The 23,282-nt window shown below is 43.0% G+C and overlaps 1 protein-coding gene across 1 annotated transcript in view; it reads left to right on the top strand.

Moving 5' to 3' along the window:
- Positions 1 to 261: 261 nt before the first annotated feature.
- Positions 262 to 23,282, top strand: part of hydin (HYDIN axonemal central pair apparatus protein) — a 76,884-nt gene continuing 53,863 nt past the window's right edge. Inside the window, exons 1-14 of the mRNA XM_031564398.1 lie at positions 262 to 341; positions 627 to 795; positions 1,658 to 1,783; positions 2,926 to 3,045; positions 5,883 to 6,017; positions 7,093 to 7,292; positions 7,948 to 8,072; positions 14,739 to 14,940; positions 15,592 to 15,775; positions 17,702 to 17,801; positions 18,375 to 18,493; positions 20,335 to 20,558; positions 21,873 to 21,940; positions 22,274 to 22,509. Of these exons, the coding sequence (XP_031420258.1) occupies positions 661 to 795; positions 1,658 to 1,783; positions 2,926 to 3,045; positions 5,883 to 6,017; positions 7,093 to 7,292; positions 7,948 to 8,072; positions 14,739 to 14,940; positions 15,592 to 15,775; positions 17,702 to 17,801; positions 18,375 to 18,493; positions 20,335 to 20,558; positions 21,873 to 21,940; positions 22,274 to 22,509 (1,974 nt within the window). The 5' untranslated portion in view covers positions 262 to 341; positions 627 to 660. The remainder of the gene's footprint in view (positions 342 to 626; positions 796 to 1,657; positions 1,784 to 2,925; positions 3,046 to 5,882; positions 6,018 to 7,092; positions 7,293 to 7,947; positions 8,073 to 14,738; positions 14,941 to 15,591; positions 15,776 to 17,701; positions 17,802 to 18,374; positions 18,494 to 20,334; positions 20,559 to 21,872; positions 21,941 to 22,273; positions 22,510 to 23,282) is intronic.

Below are 23,282 nucleotides of genomic sequence, written 5' to 3'. Positions count from 1 at the left end.
CAAAACAGTTTTTTCAAATACGAATCAGTTTACGATCGTAAACGAGCCCGGGAAACTGCAGCCTTTTTAAAACTAATAATGTCAGCTGAGGGTAGCGTACTACGTTGCAAAGTTCCACATAGGAAACAAAACGCCTGCGCCTTCTCATTTACCTATCGGTTATCCCTTCCCACTTCTAAACACAAACTTTAAGCCAATCAACGAACAAAACACCAGTTTACAGCCAATCCGGCACTGGTTTGTTTACAGGTCGGCAGATCTGGTGTCATAGCAACCACCAAACTCTGACTTCACCGAGACATATGTGCAAACAAAAGTCCGATTGTGAAATGTACCACACTGTGAGTAAAATAACTTCGTTATTTGACTTGTATAGTGTTTTAATCCATATGTGGTTTATTTACGGTTGGTTTATTATTATTATTACAATATGCATCTCTCGATAACTGTGTCTGAGGCACTGGAACTAAATTGACAGTTTATGCTAATAGTTAGCAAACTAGCTAGCCAGTCACCAACCCAGTGTTTGGAGCCTAACCATAGAGTTAGAAAATTCTACCACCCTTAGATATGGACGTACTAAGGATGTGCGTTGTTTTTGTTATTTGTATATCCTTTCCCCCCAGATTAAATGATATCCATTGAAGACCCAACTTCATAATGCCAACTTCAAAAGTCCAGACGTCAAACACTGCTCTTCAGAGCCTCCCTGTCAAAATGACAGATGGATTTAAGAGCAAAGTTGTGGCACCTCGGAACCCAAAATTGGTGAAACGACTGGACCAAACAACCCGTGTAAGGAAGTCATCTATGAGAGCAAACGGTTTATTTTTTGCCTTTATTTTAGTATTAAAAAAAATTAGCCTCCCACAACAAAGCAGAATGCACACCTTCATGTTTATATTGAAATTCGGTCTTACATATCGTTCTACAACACTGCTTTATCTGTCTAAGAATAGTCCAAGGGTTTGCATTTTTGCTGTTGTTCTTGAATTATAGAGGGGACTGTATATTTTGAATACACATAACTGGCAGCTATTAAAATTTTAATGTATCCCTTACTTCATCATTCATTTATATTTTAAGTTAAAATCTTTCCGCAGCTGACCATAAAATAAGAGAAAGTTTATGTTTCTCATCTGATGAAGAGATGATGGACAATTTTTCTGTGTAGAGAGGGATAAGGAGCAGTAAAATATATTTGAAACATATTATGAGGACTGTGTGTGTATATATTTCGTTTTTTAAAAATGTTTTTTTACTCTCACAGCTTCCTGTGAGAGTTTCTATATAAGACTCTGGGTCACTCTGTTGTATCGTGCCGTCGTAACACTGTGAATTTTAAAATATGTAGACATACAACCTGGACCTTGCTTGTGTATTTACCCTGATAGAGTAACAAGTGTATGTATATGTAAAATAAATTCTTTGCATCTTAATCCAGAATTAATTCATAATATGAAACATGTTAACAAATGAACGCATAGCCTCACACAGGTAAGATGTGAAAACAGAAGCAGTAATAGTAATACAGGGAAGCTCTAGCTTGTAACCATGAATATTTGATCTGATATAGAGCAGTCATGAGTTTCTGGGTAACACCAGTGATGCCAGTTTTAAAATGTGAACTTTGCATAAATGGCTTGTTTTGTTGTAGATGATGCCCTCTGTGTTTGCAAAAGAGGTGTCACTTACCACAGAGGAGAGGCTGGCAAACACATATGAGATGCATCGTCCTCGCATCCTGGAACTCTTAGACATGAGTGAGACTACACATCAGAAGGTATTCTCTTTACAAATACACTCTTGAATGTAAACATGTATCTCCAAGATTACAAGCAACCTTTTATAATCAGTTACGTAGGACTAATCAAGTCTATGATCCAACATTCCTACTTAAAGATTCTGAAGAAAATGTTGCTGTAATACAACAAGATGCAGTTTATTTCTACACTGTGTAAGAAAAAGGAGGACTCCTCGAAGTTGAAACAAAAATCAATCTTTAATCCAATAATGAGCAGTAGCAAAGCACGCGGAAAATACTTTGGATTCAATGGCGTCAAAATGAATCCTGAGATGTTGTAATGGTCAACAATATATACAAGACATTCATGAATATGTACTAAACCTTTACAGGAAGGCTATGGCTTAATTTACCCCATGCATAATATTTAGGTCTGTTACTCTAATTTATAATAATAAAGTTCTGGTAACTCCCTTTTGTGTAAATAAGGTTCTGGCGACCTTTTGCCCGTTTGTATAAGCTGCATCTCCTTCTAACAATGGATGTGCTAACTAAATTTCGATGGCCGTTTGGTTAGGATGGTCTCCTGCAGGCCTCCTCCTGCACTCATTCTATAATTGATGGCTGTCGCTTAATTTTCCTGACTTTAGGTGTTAAAGCGGTGCAAGGGTGTGGACTTCCCTATAGTTAACATAAGAAAACCATTTGGCAGAAGTGGTTTGATTAGAACACTCGAATCAAACTTGTCAAATGTCTCTGCTATTCAAGAAGGGCTGTATCAATTTCTCACAACTGACAAAAAATGGTGTATCCTCTTACATTGTCACAGTTATAAGTGAATTATGTGCTTCTTGTAGGGGATACTATACATTTACATTACATTAATCAGTTGCATTATACATGCAGCAGTAACTTACTTAGTGAATGTTATTCACAAGTATTTTTTTATGATGGAAAGTCTGTGCCATTATTTACCATCTAGGTTGCAAATCCTCAAAGCTTTTTAGAATAGGCTGCACATTTCTTGCAGAATCAATCCCCTGGATTACCATCTCTCATAGTTTGCCTCACAGATTTGGAAGAAAGGGACAATGTTAGCTCACTTACAGTAAACTGCCATACATCTTTGTATCAAGCAAAGTGACTGCTATTTTTTCCCCATTGGCACCTGTCATGTGTAGGTCTCCTCTGTGGATGTGGACCAGCCCATGTTCCAGCCCTACCCTTCTGAGATTGTGTTCCAGAACTACACCCCCCCAGAAAGCTATGAGGTGCCTCTGGTTCTGCGCAACAATGACAAGGTGAGCTGGCCTTGCACGGGGCCCAGGGAACAGGAATTTGTGTCTGCATGGTGTGGGTGTGTGCGTGTGTGTGTATGCGTCTGCGTGCGTGTGTGTATGCATGTTTGTATATGTAGGCTGGATAGAACAACGACATATTCTATATTTATATTCTATATTCTATTCTATTATATATTTGATGCATTATGTGGATGTCTTAAAATCCATGCTCAGGTGGGCTACTTTATTATGATAATTATGGAGGGGATGGGGGGCATAAAGACACGCTGGGTCCTGGGCCATTGATTAAACCTCTGCATGCACCATAGCAAGTGATTGGATTCTCCATCAAATCGCATTCCATTGCGAATGCTTAACATAATTAATTGGATGAAAGGCCTGAATCACCCGTTGATCCATCACTTGAATGGACCAGGGTCTCAATTATATTTTGAACACATTCTTCCCCGTAAAACCAAGTCAAAGGGTCACTAGTAGGTCAAGGAGATGTATTGTTGTATAGTTACTGCACACAGAGGCTTTCCTGGCTGGAGAAGAATGTCAATAAGAACTCTTTGTATATCATTTTACATTCCATGGATATTTTCGAGCGGGTCCCTGGCCCATCTTATTAATGCATTATAAGATATTCATTAAGGCTCGAATAATAGATGGGAATGGAAGCAGAAGAATTTATTAATTAGCTTAACGCAATGCACACAGTGTTTAAGCCCCCATTTGCACTTTAATAGTGTTTAATAATGGGCTCTTTAGGAATACTGCTTGGGCTGAGAGTTTAAGAATTCAGAGCACAATTGATTAAATGAATGGGTTAATTTCACGAAAACAGCTTCTGGTATTCAATTAATTTCAAGTAAATTGAGCAAAAATGCAATGACGTGTGAGCACATTCCCAAACATTTCTGGTCTGACATTCATTTTATTAAACATGATTGATGCACTGCTTTTCTAGGTGATGCCATACATTTCAAGTGTTTGAGTTATGCCTGACATAATTAACTCAAATGGGAGGTGTGTGCCATATGTACATCTAATTTGATAGTGGTGCAAAGGGTTTGTGTTAATACTGACAAACAAACTGATATTTTTGCTGATTCTGCACATTGTCGGGGCCATCTCTTTCAGTTAGCAGATTTTCTGTGGTGAAATCCTGTGAGTAAAGTCAAGTTCGCTTAAAGTTTTGAGAACTTCCATAGAATTGGTGGGATTTTAAGAATATGGTCTAAAGCCCATTCTTAATTCTCTACCCGCTTAAGCTGCCCCTGCCTTCAAACAGTAGTGCTTAAAAAGAGCCCAAGCTTGGCTCTGGAGGTGCTTACGGTCTGACAGAACAGGGTGAAAATAGAATAGCTGTGTTGCCATAGCTGCTGCACAGAGTAAGGCAGTCCTCACATTAAGTTCATACTGAAGAATACCGTTAACATTCCTGCTCTGAACACAAACAGAGAAGATGGTCATTGAAACACATACTGCACTTACCCGAAATGGCCCTTTTCGGGACAGAGAGAGATGAGATTGATATTTCATGCAGGTGCAGGCATCTTTGTAGCTCTTTCACAAAATGGATGTTTAAGATTACTGAGAGAACTGGCACATGAACAGAGATGGGAAACAGAAATGACTATCTGAACATTTACTTCTACAGTATTCTTGAAAGGTACCTCCTAATAAGTCGTAAACATAAGATTAAAGCACTCTCCTGCTGTCAACTCCATTGTAAAATGGGTTGTAGTTAGTCTCCAGCGACACACTTTGCTAGAGGCGCTTTTCCCTCCTCGTTCACCTTGCTGAGAGAGAGGAACAGGGAAAGGAATTAAGGCATTAGACTGTGGATAAGCATTAGAGTAAGAAAAGAAAGCAAACCACTGTCTTTAATGGATGCTTACTCACTTTGAAGTCTCTTTGCTTGGCCACTAAGTTCTAAATGCAAATCTACTGTACGTGACACATTTACTGAGCCAAATGTCATCTAATTTTGAACTCTTTTCCCTTTCATCTCATGGACATTGAATGTTATGTACAGTCAATGCCACAAATCCCATTATGTGCTGTATCTGATGTTAGTCATGCTTAAATTGAACCCCAAGCAATGAACGGTACTCCTGCAACACATCATTTTTTATATGCTGTGAGTTATTTAACAGGCCATTTTATTTATTTATATAAACTTAATGCAGACAGTCAAAATGTTGGATAATTGAAAATGCTAAACATTCTGCTACATGGTTCAGTGTCTGCTAATTGTTTGTATGCGACGGCTGCCTCATCTGCATCCAGCTGGTGTCACATCTTTATCATCTTGGTGAAGCCACCTCTGCAGTGCCAGTTTAAGGATACATTCTTCACTCGGAGTGGGCTAGAGAAAACTTCCGTCCCTCTCACTGCTTAGCTCAATCATTAGTCTCTAATATACATTAGCATTATTGTATATTTTTTTATCTAATCACAGAATTTAAATCATAGATATTTGCGCTCACTGTGGATAATTATGACATAACCTCAATATGTGACTTATGCTAAGTTTGTGTGTGTGTATGCTTTTTCTTGTTCTCAGTCTATATTTGTCCATCAACTAAAACTGAAGTTGAAATTAAATTAATTAAAATATTTGTTTTCCTCCAGATGCTCTCTTCCTCTCTCTCTAATTGTCTGTCTGTCTGTCTGTCTTCCTTGCAGCAGGTTTGAGCCGACTGTAAATATACAGATGGGGATATTTGTGGGCCGCGGCTGGAGGCAGTTTTAAATAAGAAACAATGAGTTTTTGTCTGTGTGTGTGTGTGTGTGTTTGTGTGTGTGTGTGTGTGTGCGCGTGTGTGTGTTTGTGTGCTGGTCTCCAGATACCTCGCCTGGTGAAAGTGGTGGAGGAGGACTCACTGTATTTTAAAGTGGTCAGCCCAATGGATGTGTGCATCAAAGTGGCTCCAGGCATGGCTTCCACATTCACTGTCCTCTTTACGCCTCAGGAGAATAAGGTAAGACACTATGCAACGCAATGCAGCACAAGACAAAGACACACAATTGTACTGCAACTCTACACAAAGCCACACAGCAGAATGCAGCAGACTATGACGCAGGTGACGTCACAGGGCCATACAACACAAAGCAACACCACACAATACTCCATCAGTCAATGCAAAGCAATACAACACAGTACAACTCTACGTAGAGCAACAACAGTACGCGTCACCGTTGCCGGTTAGCACAGCTTCTAGGACATGTCAAATGCTTGAGATCCTCCAAATTCCAAGGATTGTGCTTTTTCCCCTTTGATGCGGACGCCCCGAAACATTAATGTCAAGTTGCACATTCCTCGTTAACGCTTCCCTGAACAATAAGGCTGGCAGTGAGAACGTGCTTTGATAAGCGCGGCCCGGGAGACTGAAAGTTTTCCACCATCGCCCACACTTCCCCATTAGACACCCTTCTGCAGCCGCTAAAATGGCCTGCTAATCTGCTTTGCTCTGTTGGCACATTAATACTTATTGTGGTGCTGAGTGTAACAGCGACAGGGAGCCCAGAAGCCTGCAGGACTGTAATTAGGTCAGGAAGTAAGTAAACTGGGTGTAAAAGGCCCAGACAAAAAAGACCACGACACCCTGGTCACCGAGCCTCCAAATCTGTATGTGCCTGGTGTTAATGTTTGTTCGTGTCTGTTTATTCCAGTTATGTTGTTCAACAGACTCAGTTAAAATCTCATGAAACACTTAAGATGTTTAGTCATGTTACTTCAGTCGTTCTTTGAAGGAAACACACTGTGTATCTCGTCTCTTAAGATTATGTGTTTACACTGCACTCGCAGCAGAACTAAATAAATATATACTGTATATATATTTATACTGTGTATATATATTTATATATTATTGTATGTATGTCTGACTTTAATACTCATATTATCAACTTGTAAATATGTTAGAAATGTATTTGACCATGTTTCATGCATGACAATAACTGGATCAACAGTGTATGTGTATAAGTGTACGTGGCATATTGTCGCCTGTGAATCTATATTTCATGCATGTTTACTCCTTGTTGTGCCTTGCCATGCAGGACTACATCCACAGAGTGATATGCGTGACGGAGAGGGAGAAGTTTGAGGTGCCCATTCGAGCGATCGGGGCTCGCGCCATCCTGGACCTCCCAGACCGGCTGCACTTTCCCATCAGCCCAGTGAAGTGCACTGCCCAGAAAACACTACTGGTGCGCAACATTGGGAACTGTGAGGCCAAGTTCCAGCTCAGCACATGCAGGTTAGTGCAAGAGAGCTGAGGCATGAAGTATGTGTGTGTCTCTATTTATTTGTTACATTACATGCTGGGTGAATAACCTGGTTGAAGATGTAAAAGACCAACACTAATGTCATGCATACTGCAGTATTGGTCTCTACGGTCTGTGTATGTGTCTGTTTTATCAACAGTGTCTGCTCAATGTTACTGTATGTGCTCTGTGAAAGAGCCAGTTTTCCTGTAGCTGCATGGTCAAGTTGTGCTGACCAAATGAAGTACACTGATTGAAACACTTTAACAGATCGACTCTTAACTGACTTTCCCTTATTGTTAATGAAACGAATTACAGGGCATAACAAATGAGAAATAGATTTGTGTGTAAGTTTATGTGCATGAGTATGTGTGTGTGTGTGTGTGTGTGTGTGTGTGTGTGTGTGTGTGTGTGTGTGTGTGTGTGTGTGTGTGTGTGTGTGTGTCTGTGTGTGTGTGGGTGTGTGTCTGTGTGTGTGTGTGTGTGTGTGTGTGTCTCTGTGTGTGTGTGTGTGTGTGTGTCTGTGTGTGTGTGTGTCTCTGTGTGTGTGTGTGTCTGTGTGTGTGTGTGTCTCTGTGTGTGTGTGTGTCTGTGAGTGTGCATCAGTATGTTTCACTGAGTGGATCTCTCCTCTCTCTTGGGCTCTAGCCCGTTTAGTGTGGCCCCTCCTCAGGGGACTCTTGGTATTGGAGAGAGCACGCAGATTACTGTGGACTTCCTGCCCAAAACCACTGGAGACCATACTCAAGAGCTGTCCCTGCACTACCACACAGGTACAGAAACACCAGCACATCTAACATTAATGTAGCAGATGTTTGCAGCCAAGGCCATTTGTGTATACAAAGGCTTGGATACGATGCTAAATATAGTCATTGGGAGTTACACGTTTCAGAACCTGAAAATTAAACCTATTTATGCTGTGTTGATGAAGTCCCATCCAGTATATTATTTCCATAACAATCATAACATGTATGTCCCATATAACTTTCAGTAGATTACAGTGTACAAAAACATTGTTCTATCTGTACATTTTATGTTTTTTTATGATCACTTTCTACAGATAAGATGACAAACTGATCTTATCATGCTTTTCACAAATGAAACAAAAGCTTTTAAAAATAAAACTCGCCTACACATAATGTAGCAGAACAAAAAGGATGAATCTGTTTATGGCTGTTAACATGTGATTATAATAACTTTCCTTTTTTTTCACCCCATGACCCTCCAGCAAAGACCATAAACCTGTGCTAATCATTTGCGTTGCCACTATTTCTATGGTAAAAATCGTTCACCTTCGCTCCATCACAGTGCCTGCAATGGGGAGGAGTTTCATTAGCATATCCCATTAGCAGATTTATGAGTCTGAATGGCTGGGGGTGTCGAGGTTATCAGGCACTCACAAGCGAGCATCCTGCCCATTTAAACCTGGCTTTATTAGCCCTCAGAGGCAAACTCTTTTCTCTTTCTCTCTCTCCAATTTTGTTTTCCTGATAAACAATACAGTTTCAATTTGATTGGGGTGGGGGCCTAATCTTAAAAAAAGTCCTCCCATTTTTTGATAAAAATACATTTGTGTCCTTTCTGAATATCTAAAAGACAATGAGCAGTTTGTTGCTGTGGGTGTGGTTGTTGTTTTTTGAGTCTTTCTGTGATTTGGCAGGTTCTGGCCAAATGACCTTGCCTGGAGACTGAAAAATACCAGACTGTTGTTGAATTATCACTCGATGTGAGATAGAAAGAGCACTTCCTCATTAATGTGATGGGTTATTGATGGGAAAAGCCCAGCCGCTGCTGCTAATGGTGTTTGGATAGACCTACCGCCACTACTGTGATGAGACTTATCTTATACACAAATGCAGTAAACCTTTCAAAGTGCCATAGTCTGGCTTAGAAATGGGAAGCTGTGTGTGTATGGGTTTGTCTGTGTGATCGTAAAATCTCATGTGCGTGCGTTTAAGTGAGTATAGGCATAGGCGTGTGTGCACCTGAGTATGCATGTACATAAGCCAGTGTGGATTGTGCCTTGTTTGTGTATGTGTGTGTATATATAAATGCATGATTGCATATGTGCGTCTGGGTGCTTGCATGTGCATGCACAGTGTGTTATGCTCTGGGTGTGTCTGTGTGTGTTTTCACACGTGAAGACGAATGTGGCTACGGTAGGCAGGTTGGGCTGTTCTGAGGTGCAGTGCTGTCTCGGTGCATAAACACACAGGTCCACTGAAGAGCAGCTCCATTAACATTTCATTGTGAACGCCACTCTAAAAAGACCACTTCAGGCCCATCAGGGGCGTATCATTTTTAATTTAGCACCTTTCCCTGTCTGCTGCTCATTTATGTTTCAGATTAATCTGCTCGGGAGGCTGCCCTCGTGGCTCTGTACCAGCTGGCTGCTAGAGAGAGAGCAGTTCCTCTGCAGTCAGTCTGTGCTATATGCTTACAAACTGTCCCCAGCCCCCCTTGCATCCGCACCTACACTGACAACATGTTAGGGACCCTGGCCTCAGCTTGTCACTTGTTCTGACACATTTATGACATTAGTACTTACCCAAAGCAAACTGCACATAATGTCTGGAGGAAAGCCTGTAATCTCTTTGAAAAACTGACATTTTTTTTTTTACAGTTCTTGCTAAGTAGTACACAATATTTTGAGCTTGGTGATATCCACATGGGTCTGAATGAGCTTCAATGCCTAGCAATGACTGGCAGCTGTTTTGCCTGTGATCATTCGCCTTATCTGTCCTTTAGCATTTGCTTGCTGAGTTTGAGTTGTACACAGGAAGCAGAAAATCCCCACGAGCAGCTCTGCTGAAGCTGGAGGGAGCTGCACAGCAGTGGGCCACTGCAGAGTGCGTTTCCGTTGTCTTGCTTTTTTTTTCTTCCTTATTGAAAGCCTCTCCCTTAGCTTTCTCATGGGAAACACTCTGGCTTCCTTAAAGTCCACACCCTCTCTCTCTCTCTCTCTCTCTCTCTCTCTCTCTCGCTTTTTCTCTCCCTCCCTCTGTCATTCTCGCTCTCTGTCTGTCTCTTTTCTCTCTTAGACACATACACACACGCACACACATACACACACGCACACACACACACACACACACACACACACACACACACACACACACACACACGCACACACACACACACACACACACACACTTCCACTCACATCACTGCAACAATGTAATGCATTTCTTAAAATATCTTGACAATAGAAATGCATTTGGAAAACTTTGAATGACAAATGGTTTGAGTCATGCCAAGTCATTTGCTTGATTCCTTCATTGTATTCTGGGCATGTACATAGCTCCTCACCACGGGCCTATTGGTCATTAAAACAGTTTGTCATTGAAGCAAACATGTGAAATGAGGGAGCGTTTCATTACAGCAACACTTGGAGCCTGAGCCCTCAGACAAGCGCAGAGGATGAAAGACCACAGAGCACTTTTGTGATCACAAACAGAGAGACATACAATCATCATGCACACTCTCCATTATATTTAAAATTGAACCTTGTAAAATCAGCACATTCATGAAGCCATGCATTTCATCCATTCTCAGATAGGTCATAGGTCACTGATTGCATTCCAAATTCATTTAAAACCAATGTAGTCTTTTCTTTTTAGCCACCCATTTTTATATGAATTCAGCCATCCGGTAAGAAATAAACACTTGCGTGCCTGGCAGCAAGGCTCATTACAGCTCGCACCATTCCCAAAACACCAAACAGTGCTGCTCCGGAAAACATGAGATTCCTGATTCCGACGTGGCAGATTGCTTTCTTCACCATGATACCCCCTGCGGATGATAATCTATGGTAATACTGATAGGAGGAAGTGTACAGTATTTATTTATTCATTTATTTATTTATTTACACAGCCTAGTCTTCCTCAGGGATGATTTACATGTTGTGTGCTTCCATCCATTTACTAATAGCTGGAGCATGACAGATTTGGTTATGGAGCTTCAGGGGGGGTAGACTTTCCTGCTGGGATTCAGATTAGAAACTTTTCTCTCAGTTAATTCCCAGCAAGACTATAGCACCATACTGCATTTACCAAAAGCTTTGTTGTTGCTATGACCATTGGTAAATGATAGAGGGACGACCATTTTGAACACTCTTAGTTATGATGGTCATAGCACAGTGATGCTTTTGGGAAGGGCAGCCCAGATAATTTCCTAATGTTATGGTGAATGGAATGAAAGGAAAATTCTATTTGTAAAATGCTGAATAAATATTAATTTGTGAGAAACTGGGCACAATTTTTAAGGTTTACATGTGAATTGAGATTTTTGGTCATCTCTATGAAATGTATCTTTTCCCCTAAAAAGGAGGAAATCCCTCCTGGACTTGCGTGTAGACTGGGCCTCTGTACTGCAAGATCAGAACTGATGCTTTTTGCAGTCGTTTTAGAGTGCACTTTACATGAGCCAATGAAGACATCACTCACACACACACACACACTCACACATACACCCACGCACACACACACACACACACACACACACACACATACACACACACACACACACACACACACATACACACACACACACACACACACACTGCAGTGGCTCTCTGAGAGGCAGTCCTCCCCTCCCCCTCATTGCTGCAGTTCTCCTACCATCGTTCTGCTTCCCATCACTACCAGCGCAGGCAATCAAAGGCAAAAAATCTTCTTGTCGCTCTCTCTATCTCCCCTCTTCTCTCTCTCTCTCTCCTGCTCTTTTCTCGACTACACTGGCAGAGACAGGGGTTAAAATGTCCTCTGTTTGGAGGAGGAAACTGATGGCAGTGCAGAATTAATCAGGAAAGCGAGCAGATGAAAGCCTGAGATTGGCGTGTGTGTGGGTGTGTGTGTGAGTGAGTGTGTGTGTGTGTGTGTGTGTTTGTGTGTGTGAGTGTGCGTGTGCGTGTGTGTGGTGCGTGCACTGTTGGAGGGATATGTACTGGATGGGAGAGAACTACAATAAGCTCTACCTGTCATCCTCGTATGTCACCTCCCTTATATCTGTGATAATTACCTTAGTTTAATTTGCCTCTCCTCCTATTACCCCCACCCCCACACCCCAGTCTCCCTTTCTTCCCTCTACCAGGGTTTCACACAGAGATAAAAATAAACGCTAATTCCCTGCTCCTGGGCCCATCAGATGTGCTGGGCTTAAATTTGATCCTGTTCACTAAAATGTGAATTAGCCAGTGCTGGTTCCTCTAAATGCTGGGAGACAGGATTATGTAACAGTCGGAGCGGGGACTAGAGAGCAGGTTCCCCTCTCATGCTTGAGGTGTCTCACCGTCATCTGAAATTCAGCTCCATCCACCACCTCCAACAGCAGCAGGGGGAGGGAGAAGAAAAAAAAAACACAAGAAGAGCATTTCATTTTAGGCGGAAAGGACTTCAAACACCAATTACTGTGACAGTTTTGTAGCTGCTTGCTCACATTCAGAGGTCCCATGTCAGTTTCCCTGATTTAATTTGTGGTCTTTCGTTGCATTTCCTTTTTCTTCTTTTTCCTTTAAAAGTATATCACTTGGTTGTTTCAGCCGTGGCCCTTTTGGGGAGCCAAGTTTTTTTTTTTTCTCCTTTAAATTCCCTCTAATGTATTTAGATGAAGCAGCTCTGTGAAGGTTTTCCGATAGCCTGACTCAGTGCCAGTTAACATTTGGAGTATAACCTATATCTTTGAGAGATTAGTATTAGAGAGAGATGGATGGCTGTGTCTGCACGGCACAGCTGAGTGTGCATGCTTAAAGAGGGGAAGGAAAACAACACAAGGCAGGGCTGACTCAGACCTGATAACAAACTGGCCCCTGTGGAGCTCTTAGTGATCAGCGATGTGGCTTTTAAGGGGAGGCCCCCAAAGACTCAACTGTGTTTACCAAAGACGTTGTACTCCCCATGGTAATTAGTATGGAGAAGGGGATTTACAAGGGGAAAAGGGTGTGCATTTCTTGAATCATGTTTTTAACACATATACATCAAGAACAGAAACCAGAGATGCTGTGAATTCAGAGTGTGTGTGTGTGTTTGTATGCGTGTCATACATGTCAATCCCTTCGGATGCCTTCTGGAGAAATCCGTAAAATCCATAGAAAATCTGTATGGCCTTTCTTGTCTGCTGTTTGTGGCTGGTGATTTGTTTACTTAAACTTGAAGTGTTGTCAGAGAAGTTCGGTCTCTCACAACAGCTTTCCTCCCACTGCGTTGCTGACACTCAACGGGGCATTTCATTTGTTTGTTACTCCGCATGGAAAGGGTCGGGGGAATGGGAAGGGAGAGCTTCTTTGCTTCACTCACACAGAGATGTTGATGGATTGGTCTTATTTTGTGCTGAAGAATATGAAAGATGAAACATGTTAGACGTACATCACTCTCTGCCAGCTGGATCACGGAGAATAACATCAGACACTCCTCCCAGCGTTACATTGCAAAAAGATGGATCTGTCAGGCGCCACCAGAAAGCTACAGTGTCCTATTTGAATATCTTTTCATCCTGTGTTGTTTTGCGACTGTGGTTTTGTCAAGGTGAGGTCAAATCATGATTTGACCACTAGTGAAGTGCCAGGCGCCTGCTTTGAATATAGCCAAAGTAGCCCAACCAAATAAAATGGGGTGGTGGTTTACATACGCCATGGCAGTGATTTGTGCTCTTATTTGCATGTAGTTTCTTCATTTGTTTGTTTTTGACGGCGGTTGCTTTGGCTGCAGTCACATGACCTCTGAGGTTGGTCCCCTTGGAAAACTGTTTGTTGCAATCAGGTGTGTCGTGGGGGCTGGTCGTTAGAGCAACAGTGCCATCTTGATGACTGAAACAGACACAAACCCCTGAAGAGTACACAGACCAGACTTTTCTGAATGTTGTTTTGGAGGTCTGGCTGTTTGTAGCCTACAGTAGGTACAACTGGCCCAGTTTAGTGTAAGGTAGTTTAAATACATGCACTAATGACTTTATGATGTTCCTTTGGCACCTAAAGCAACACTGGCAGAAAGTCAAAATTACAGTGATTTTTCATGGTCCCACTTCCCACGTTAAGGGTCTACAGGGACTGTGTACCTGAGCCATTAATTAATTCAGACAGCTTACACTTATAGGAGAGGAACAATGTGTCAGTTAATTACTGTGGAATTAATTAAATAGTGCCTTACGACACTTATTGTGAAGTGGGCCCATTTCCCAGCTCTGCCAGCCTATTTCTTCCCACCTTACTTTTCGCTGTCTGTGTAGTGAAACCTAGTGGATAGGTTACCATTTTCACTTATTTCAGATGCAGTCGACTGTATATGATTGATTGTCAATGCATGATTGTATATGTTTGGTGTGCACAAGAAGCCTACTGAGCAAATGGTCTTGTGAAGAAACTGCACCAGGTTATATAATACATTCACACTACAGATGGTGTTATTGTGCTGATGAATGTGTGTGTGGTTTCCATGCACCTGCAGGGGAGGATGTTTACATCAGCCTTTATGGAGCGGCAACAGATGTGAACTTGAGGCTGGAACGCAACTCTGTCCTCCTGGAGAAGACCTACATCTCCATGGCCAACCAGCGCTCGGTCGCCATAGTGAACAGGAGCGACACGATTGTGCACTATCAATGGAAGAGCTGTGCCACTGAGGAGGAGGAGAAGCACCAGAAGCAGAGGTGGGAAATGCCCCTCGGGGGAATCTTCACCATCGCCTCCTTAGAGGATTTGTCTGACATTGTGAAGAACACAGTCTGTAGAATACAACAGAACACAGTTATGGGAACTACAGATGATCTAAGTTATTCGCTGTTAACTCAGCTATGGATCCAATGGGTTTGAGGAAGGGTAGTGAAGGCACACATTTCATGACCCCTCTGGTAACAGTTGGCTATCTGTTGTCAGAAAGATAGGTAGGGAGGGAGGCAGGTTTATTAGCTACAAATCTACAAAAAAAATGTATCTGACTTGGTCTCTTTCCCTTCACTGTCTCCGTTTTTGTCTTTTTCTCTCTCTGTCTCGTCCTCTCTGTCTTTGTTTCTGTCCTTCTCCTTGCCTCTTTCCCCTACCTCTTTCTCCCTCTCTCTGACTTTTTCTCTTTCCCCTGCTTCTGCCACTCTCTACGCCTTCCTGTTTATTTGTCCCTGCCTGCCTCTGTTTTTCTCTGTCTTGCTTTCTCTCATTTTATGTACTTTTTTCTCTCTGTCTCCCCCTCTCATCCTCCCTATTCCTCTCTTCATCTATCTACCTCTCCCTATTTCCACTTCTCTCTCTCGCTCTATTCTGTACTTCTCTCTTGCTCACTCTCTTTCTCTCTCCCCCTCCGCCAGGTTCTGTGTGGACCTCCAGCAGGAGGAGGATGACGAGATGGAGCAGTTCCTGACGGAGTGTGGGGCTGACCCCACCGCACGCCACCAACTCTCCCTGCTGTCTCGTACCTTCCAGGAGCGGCGGCGGCAGCTGTGCGACGAGAGCCTGGCCTTCTCGCCCCAACACATCATCATAGAGCCTCTGGTGTGTGCATGTGTGTGTGTGTGTGTGTGTGTGTCTGTGTGTGTGTGTGTGTCCGGCTCGCACAGTCCAACATAGCAAATGTCACAGCAGCACTAGTTTCTTTCTCTGACAAGAGTTTTTACCTCATGCACAAGTTCAGTCGAAAGGCCCAAGGATTTGACTTCATGTGGCCATATGTGTTAACGTATGGGCCAGATTAAACGCAGATGCTATTATTAGCCCTTATTGTGTTCCAGATATTGAACATGTCCAAGGGTTTGCCTAGCAAGCCTTGACTGCAAATGGATTTTTAACTCCTTAATTAAAAAACACTTTTTAAAACTGGAGGGTGGCCATTGCCATTGATCATTTTGCCCCCTGTCCAGTTTCACTGACAATCTGGCCTGACAATACTGCCTTCGGATGACTGCCTTCGGGGCATTCCATTATGTATTATTCACAGATCACTCTTTCCCTGGGCTGTCATTAAGTGTTGTGCACATTGTCTTTGCAGCCGCAGGAAGTTGTGCCTCTGATTTATTCCTTCATTTATACAGAAGCTCTCCTCTCCACTGACAGTGACAGATCTGTCTCAGAGGTTTATTCAGCTCTGCTTGGTGTAAGGCCCACTGCTTTGATGAAACCCAGCTACCAGCCTTGATTTTTAAACAGCACATTAATGCCAGCTAATCTCTCTGTTACCTGTATCATGTCAACGCACATTATGCCATCTATTGTCGTCTGCTGTCTCAGCCCATGACTTTGCCAGTCTTAGTGTGTGTGTGTGTGTGTGTGTGTGTGTGTGTGTGTGTGTGTGTGTGTGTGTGTGTGTGTGTGTGTGTGTGTGTGTGTGTGTGTGTGTGTGTGTGTGTGTGTGTGTGTGTGTATCTAGGAGTGGCTGTGACAGAGGGTGACAGGGTACAAACAAAGAGCGCTCTACTGTGTTTGCCACCAACAGCATGACAGGGCCTTGTTTTTTGCTGAGTCAGAGGCTCGGATGAGACTCTAGCCTGATTTCACCCCTCTCTGCTCACCCCCCGCCCTAACCCCACCCCCCCTTTCCCCCTCTTCTCTCCGGAGATACAGCCTCTCTCTCCTCATCCATCCCCATAGTTCAGTGAGACACGCCGGCTGCCTAGGGCATCTCAAAAGCATGGCCAGCTCCTCAGGGAGGCCAGGGTGACTCATGCCCCATGTCCATGTTGCACTGCAGGTCCGTAGAGGCTTCCTGAGGACAAGCGAGAGTCAAGAAGGGGCAAAAAACAACAGGGGGGCAGAGAGGATGGGGGATGGGTGAAAGGGGAACAATGAGAAAGATTTTAGCCTCACTTGAATGAATGCCGGCGGAATAAAGCGAAGCACACAGTGGCGGTGCTGCATCAGCACTGTTGGCACTCTTGTGACCTCCAAGGCAAACACCCTCGCTGTGTGCAAGTCCTTGTCGGCTGTTTTCAGCTGATTCACCTTAGCCAAGACACACACACCATCTATGTGAGGGCCTGACTTCAACGCTTGCCAGAAGATTTGATCGTTACCCCTTTTCTGCTGTTATGGGCAGAGATGTACAAACAAAGTATGGCATCCAGTCTCACTTTAATTTGACCTCAGGTTCTTTCAGTTCTTAAGCTCCCTTGACATTATGCACACTTGCATGTTTGATTTGGGTAAGAAGATGCTGTCTGGCTGTCAGTAGATTTTAGACCATCCTGTTGGTTAAGGAGAGACCCATTGAGTTGGTTTGGATTTACTTAAAAGTATTCCAGTTCAGTTCACTGTCACAGACAAGATTATCCAGCTCACCACCTTTAGGGAAAAGTGAATAAATGGATGAACTGTGAAGAATGCAGTGGGGCAGCACATGGCATGTCCAGTCCGGTGGAATTCTCTGTCCCAGTCCAGGCACAGGAGTCTGAGAGTGTTAAGTGGTCTTCTATGTGCTTTCTGCAGGAGGGGGACGTGTGGCCCAACAGCACTGCGGAGGTCAACATCGTTTTCAAACCCCAGGAAGCCAAACTCTATCAGCAGACTGTGTACTGTGACATAACAGGTACGTTGACAGCACACTGGTAACCATGGCCCTAGTTATTAAGAATACTCTTAGAGCGTGTCAGCGGGTCAACAATTGTTATTTCATGTCCTGTTAGTGAAATGGTTGGTGGTGACTTGACTCTTGAGGTCACCCTTAAAGGGTCATTTTAAAAGCATGCACTTCAGTGTGGACTTTAAAGTGCTCTCGCTTTGTTCCCTGCAAACTGCTTCATCATTTAATCATTTTGCATTCGCTGCCTGTGGTGGTGTTCAGATTTTCATTAATTTACATATGGAGTGAAGGACACTGGATAGGCTGTGACCCTAAAAAATAAACTCAGTCACTTTAGTCTCTTCCACCAAACTCCCTATTCCTTTGCTGCAACTCCCAAAAACATCCCTGGCATGTTGACTAGTTCCCCTGAGGGTCCGCCCTGTGCATGCCTTGTCAGAATGACCAAACCAATTTCAGTGTATGTTTGCAGTGAGTGTGTAGTAGTTTGTTTGTTTGTTTATAAGATGGCAAGCTACTGGTTGTTGTTTGTGCATGCTTAGCTGTTGCTCTTGGTGTTGTTATTTGTGTCTCCATCAGGCCGCGAGTCTCGCCTGCCTCTCCGCATTAAGGGAGAGGGCATAGGACCCAAACTGCAGGTCAACTTTGACCTTCTAGACATGGGCAATATCTTCATCGGCTCCAAGCATAGCTATGAGGTATGTATGTATGTATGTATGTATGTAGTGTTTCCAGGGGCACTTGTCAGCCTTAGTGGGGTTTACATTAGATTAGAAAGATGAAGCACATTCTCAGATTTCATATAGAGTTGAAGGGGCTAGGACCAGACTGAGACCAACGTTGGTCTGAAAACTCCCTCATCCAACCCCCAGCCCCCCCGTTCCCTCTTACAAAGCATGGCAACGCACAAAAGGGAAACAAATATGAACGAAATACTAGACACTGTCTTTTGATTAATCTATTACTAAAGAGTAAACAGCATAGTCTCACATTGAATATTTTATCATCTGATAACAATCGTCAGATCACTAGTGTATATTCGGCACCAGCCAACTTGATGAATAATTAAAGTCTATTGTTATTATCAGGAGTCTCAATTAGAACAGACCCTGGCACAGTTTGAAAATACTTACAACTGAATTATGCAAAAGACTTCCTGAGACAATTCCGTCGCTTAGTTATTTGGATACATTTGTGATGCGATTACTTCAGTTGTCCAGGCATCAGAATTGACAGTTTGGATTTTAATAGCCAGGAAAAACGCGCATCGCCATTCTGCAAGGAGGCGATGTTCCAGGAACAATTTCGCCGAACCGTTGGTGGTGCTCTCTTTCTTATTAAGCTGTCAGACCATGCACGAGTGAACACTTTTAACCACAAATTAAATTAGAGCAAAGGTTTGCAGTAATAATGCCAGGGGGCTCATGTGTGGAAATTCACAAACAGCTTCCAGCCTCATGTGTATGACGAAAGGTGCCAAAGTGGGTGATAGCTTCATTTCACAGCAGTGAAGCAATGTAATAAACCCCTCTGATGTGTGAAATGTACCCCCCAGCCTCACACGACAAGAGTGTTGGGCAGAGGGGGGGGGGGGGGGGGGTGGGACACAGAACTATTATGAAGAAAAGTGATAAAGGACCATATACTGTAAATGGGGATAAATGGGGCTGGTTCTTGGTGGATTTTTGTGTACTGTATCCACAGTCAAATGTAAATATAAGTGATTCACATTTACTGGTCCAAAGAATGCCTTTGTTGTTCCTTTGACACCTATCGGTTCATATTGGTATCTGCCTCCTCATAGTAGTGTTATTTATCCAAATGAGCCCTCTTCTGTTTATGTATGGCAGATTTTATTGGATACAAAGTTAAAGTAGAACTATTTATATTTGATTCTTTTTTTATATACTTGAACTATATACATTAATTTCTGGAAACTCCACAATCATAACTATAACATCTAGAGCAAAGACAATTCCACCAAGGAATAACATTGGGCTAGACATTCATGGCACTTTTACAGGCACATGTTGGTTAATCATTTAAATTTCCAAAGATATATACTTTAACATCCTATTTGAGCAACTTCACACAGGCACATTTTAGTCAGATTGCATATCTTAAGAATGAAGCTAACGTTATAAATGAAACCTTATTTAAAACGTAATAGCTCATCCTTTGTTTAAGTTAGCTGGCTAGCTAGTTAACGTTAGCTTCATCCCTATTTTTGCTACCTTAGTTAAAGCCATCATTTAATTTGCCTTTCAATTTGCCTTTCATAGATTTTACAGACATAGATTTCATAGATGTTCTACTTTCAAGTTTGTTAAACAAGGGTTATTCCCTGGTGGTTTAATATCTACACATTGTCAGTTGTTTTTTCATAGAAGGTATTTGCAAATTAACTCATTATAATTCCCTTTATGTATTTAGTTTTTGCAACAGCCAAATATTACAAATGAATTAATTAATTTGATTTGTTTTCACTTTATTTATTTATTTATTTATTTATTTATTAATGTATCACCGTTACTTCTAGGTCCTTCTGACCAATAAAGGACTCATAGCTGCCTTGTACCAGATTTTGGAGGCCAGCTCTGCCCAGGGCCTATGCTTCTCTTTCAGCCCCAGTACAGGGAGGGTCTCCCCTGGGGACTGCCACGCCCTGGAGGTCACCTTCACCTCCAGCACCCTGGGAGTTTTCTCTGAGGACTTTCACTTTGTCATTGAGGGGAACCCTCTGCCTCTCATCCTGACGTTCAGGTGACCCCATACCTCTCAAGTGTAACAATTATCCCATCTCTCTTCCTCCTACTGTGTCCTCCTCCTCTTCCTCCTCCTCCTCCTCCTCCTCCTCAGCAGTGCTTAGTCTAAGCTTCAATTTGCCACATGAACAAGTATGACCCCCCCTCTCTAAGCATCCAGTCAATACCCTGGCATAGGACTCTCTTTGTAAACGCTCATTTGCTTTCCTATTGTTGCATGATTTATACATTGAATTAAAAGACTCCTTCAGGGGGCACCTAAGTGAAATGTACAGTGCGGAGCTCTTGGCGCGAACACTCTGTGGGTTTTCAGACTCACCCACGCCACTCCTGGCACCCCTTCATGATTAAGATGTATTACCATGGGAGAGTGCTGAGTGTGAGGGTTACTGAATTACCCTTTTGCATTGTCATCCAAGAAATTGACTGATTTTGTTTTTTCCCCCTTTCCCTCCCTTCTTCCTCTCCTTCCTTTAGTTGCGCTCTCTCTCTGCTTCGAACACTTTTGATTTTCATTCATTTAGGGCTGTATGAAATCTCTTTCAGAGATGTTTTATGTTTTGCCAAATTCTGTTTTATTTCTTGCCAGATTCTGTGTTCCATTTTATTTGTTCTAGATTCAGTTTGATCAATTTCATTATCATCAAATCATATCTCCAATCAAGATATGTACTCAGGACATAGGCTACTGTGCTTTCACACACATTTTGTATCTGTCTAGGTGGTAGACCTATGTTGTAATAGGGTAGGGAGTGTAGGGTAGCAATGCTAGTATAACCCTGAAGACAACAAATACAGTTTCATTTACTATCACTTTCATTTTATAGAATTAGGAAAAATTTCAAACGTATTTAAAGGGAGATTACCTTCTGGTTTCTGGTTACAAGACTTGGTTACCCCAGTGGCCAGTTCTAGTCTCCTGTGTCAGTCTACAACGAGGGACCATATTTCCTGTTTGTTTCACAATCCATAGATGCATCAGTCCGCCATCAATCAATCAATCAATAGCAATTTATTTTAAATCCACCGAACGTAAGAGGTTCATATAATTGTTGTTGTTTCATTAACTTTGTCTTGCTGTCTCTGAAAACTTCTTTGACGTGCCTGCATTACTCACTCGGGCAAAAATATTGCCTATTTTTCTATCAAAAGTATTTATCTCCTGTCATTTTATTAAAAAAATTTGAATCTTGCACAATTCCACTGTTTCCGCATTGTGAAAATCATAGGGCCATATTAATTACCTCTTGATGTCTGGTGACCTTCACACGTACAGCAGAGGCCCCATATTTAACTAATTTATCTCTTGCAGGGGCTGTGTAATGGGGCCCACGTTCCACTTCAGCATCCCGAGGCTCAACTTTGGGGAGGTGTCCTTCGGTAAATGAACTTGTAGCTTGGTGTTTAATTAATTGAAATCAATGCGGCTGTACAGCATTTGGCCAGTGATCATGTCTTGGGGTTCAATACGGGTGGTGCTTTACAAATGGAGCACAGTTCAAGGTTCTGAAAGTAAAAGTGCTGCCAGGTTTCTGTCCCATCTATGCTCTGAACCAGCAGGCTGCACCCATAGCATTGCTTTCATCGTCTGGGTTCTACTAATTAGCATTCAGATGGTCATTGTGCCAAAATACTGGGATGGACTTTTACCTACTGAACCTGGACCATCCACCCATGGAATAAACCTAGCTTTATCCCGCCTTTGATTCACAGGGTTTCCACACACATTAGCCTGCTGCCTGACCAACACCTCGTTGGTGCCCATGACCTTCCACCTCCGGGTTCCAGGGGATGGCGCCGGACCGCCCAGCATCACCAGTGCCCTCCAGGTGTCACAGCTGAACAGAACCGACTGGCTCACGGGTGACCCTTCAGGAGAATGGCCCACTGAGTTCTCCATTGTCCCGAGCTCTGGGACAGTACGTGCCCAAGGGCAAGTGGACCTACAGGTATGACCTCTACAATGGCTGCTATATAGACACATACTTGTTAAAAAGAAAGCATATGGAAATTCTTTTCCTGGATGGAGATAGCTTGGGACAATTCAGAAATAAACAAAATACAATGCAAAGTAGGCTGGTATCTGGTCCTGTCAAGAACAATGTGGTTGCTTCATCCTGATGCCCTTCTGTGGGGCTTTTCGGAGGGACGTGTCATGCTGGCGTGGAGAGCCCCTGCTCTGCTATGAGCCATTTGGAAAAGGCCAGCTGATTGAAGGCTCTTGTAAATCTCGCCTTTAATCAAGAGGAGACCTTTAATCCGTAATCATCTTCAGGGCCAAGCTTTTCTCCCTTAAAGGTCTGCAGACTTCCATGATATCAAGACAGACAAAAAGCTCTGGGAGGCTTTCTACCTCTTTCTCTCTCTCTCTCTCTCTCTCTCTCTCCATGTCTCTGTCATTCTCCGTCTCTGCTCCTATCTCATCCGGGGCCGTGATTATCCTGTCTTCTCTTTGCCAGCCTCTCCTGGCGCTGGTTACCTTGTGTACCTGTCATCTGGGCCGCCTTTCTCCAATCACGGGGGGAGCTGTCACTTCCTCCCGGGGGCTAATCTGCTGGATCTGTCCAGCTGTCTGGCGGCCTCTTTGTGTGAGGTGTCTCCTGTCGGCGTGCCGGCCCGGCAGCTCTTCCCCAGCAGTGACAGCGGAGCGGCTGTTTGGCCCTAATAACGGGCTCTGCTCTGCACAGGGGCCAGAATATGGATGAGGCTGGGCCAGCGTTTC

This window comes from Clupea harengus, chromosome 3 (assembly GCF_900700415.2).
Source record: "Clupea harengus chromosome 3, Ch_v2.0.2, whole genome shotgun sequence".
Taxonomy (NCBI): Eukaryota; Metazoa; Chordata; class Actinopteri; order Clupeiformes; family Clupeidae; genus Clupea; species Clupea harengus.
This window is presented reverse-complemented; position numbering and strand designations above follow the sequence as displayed.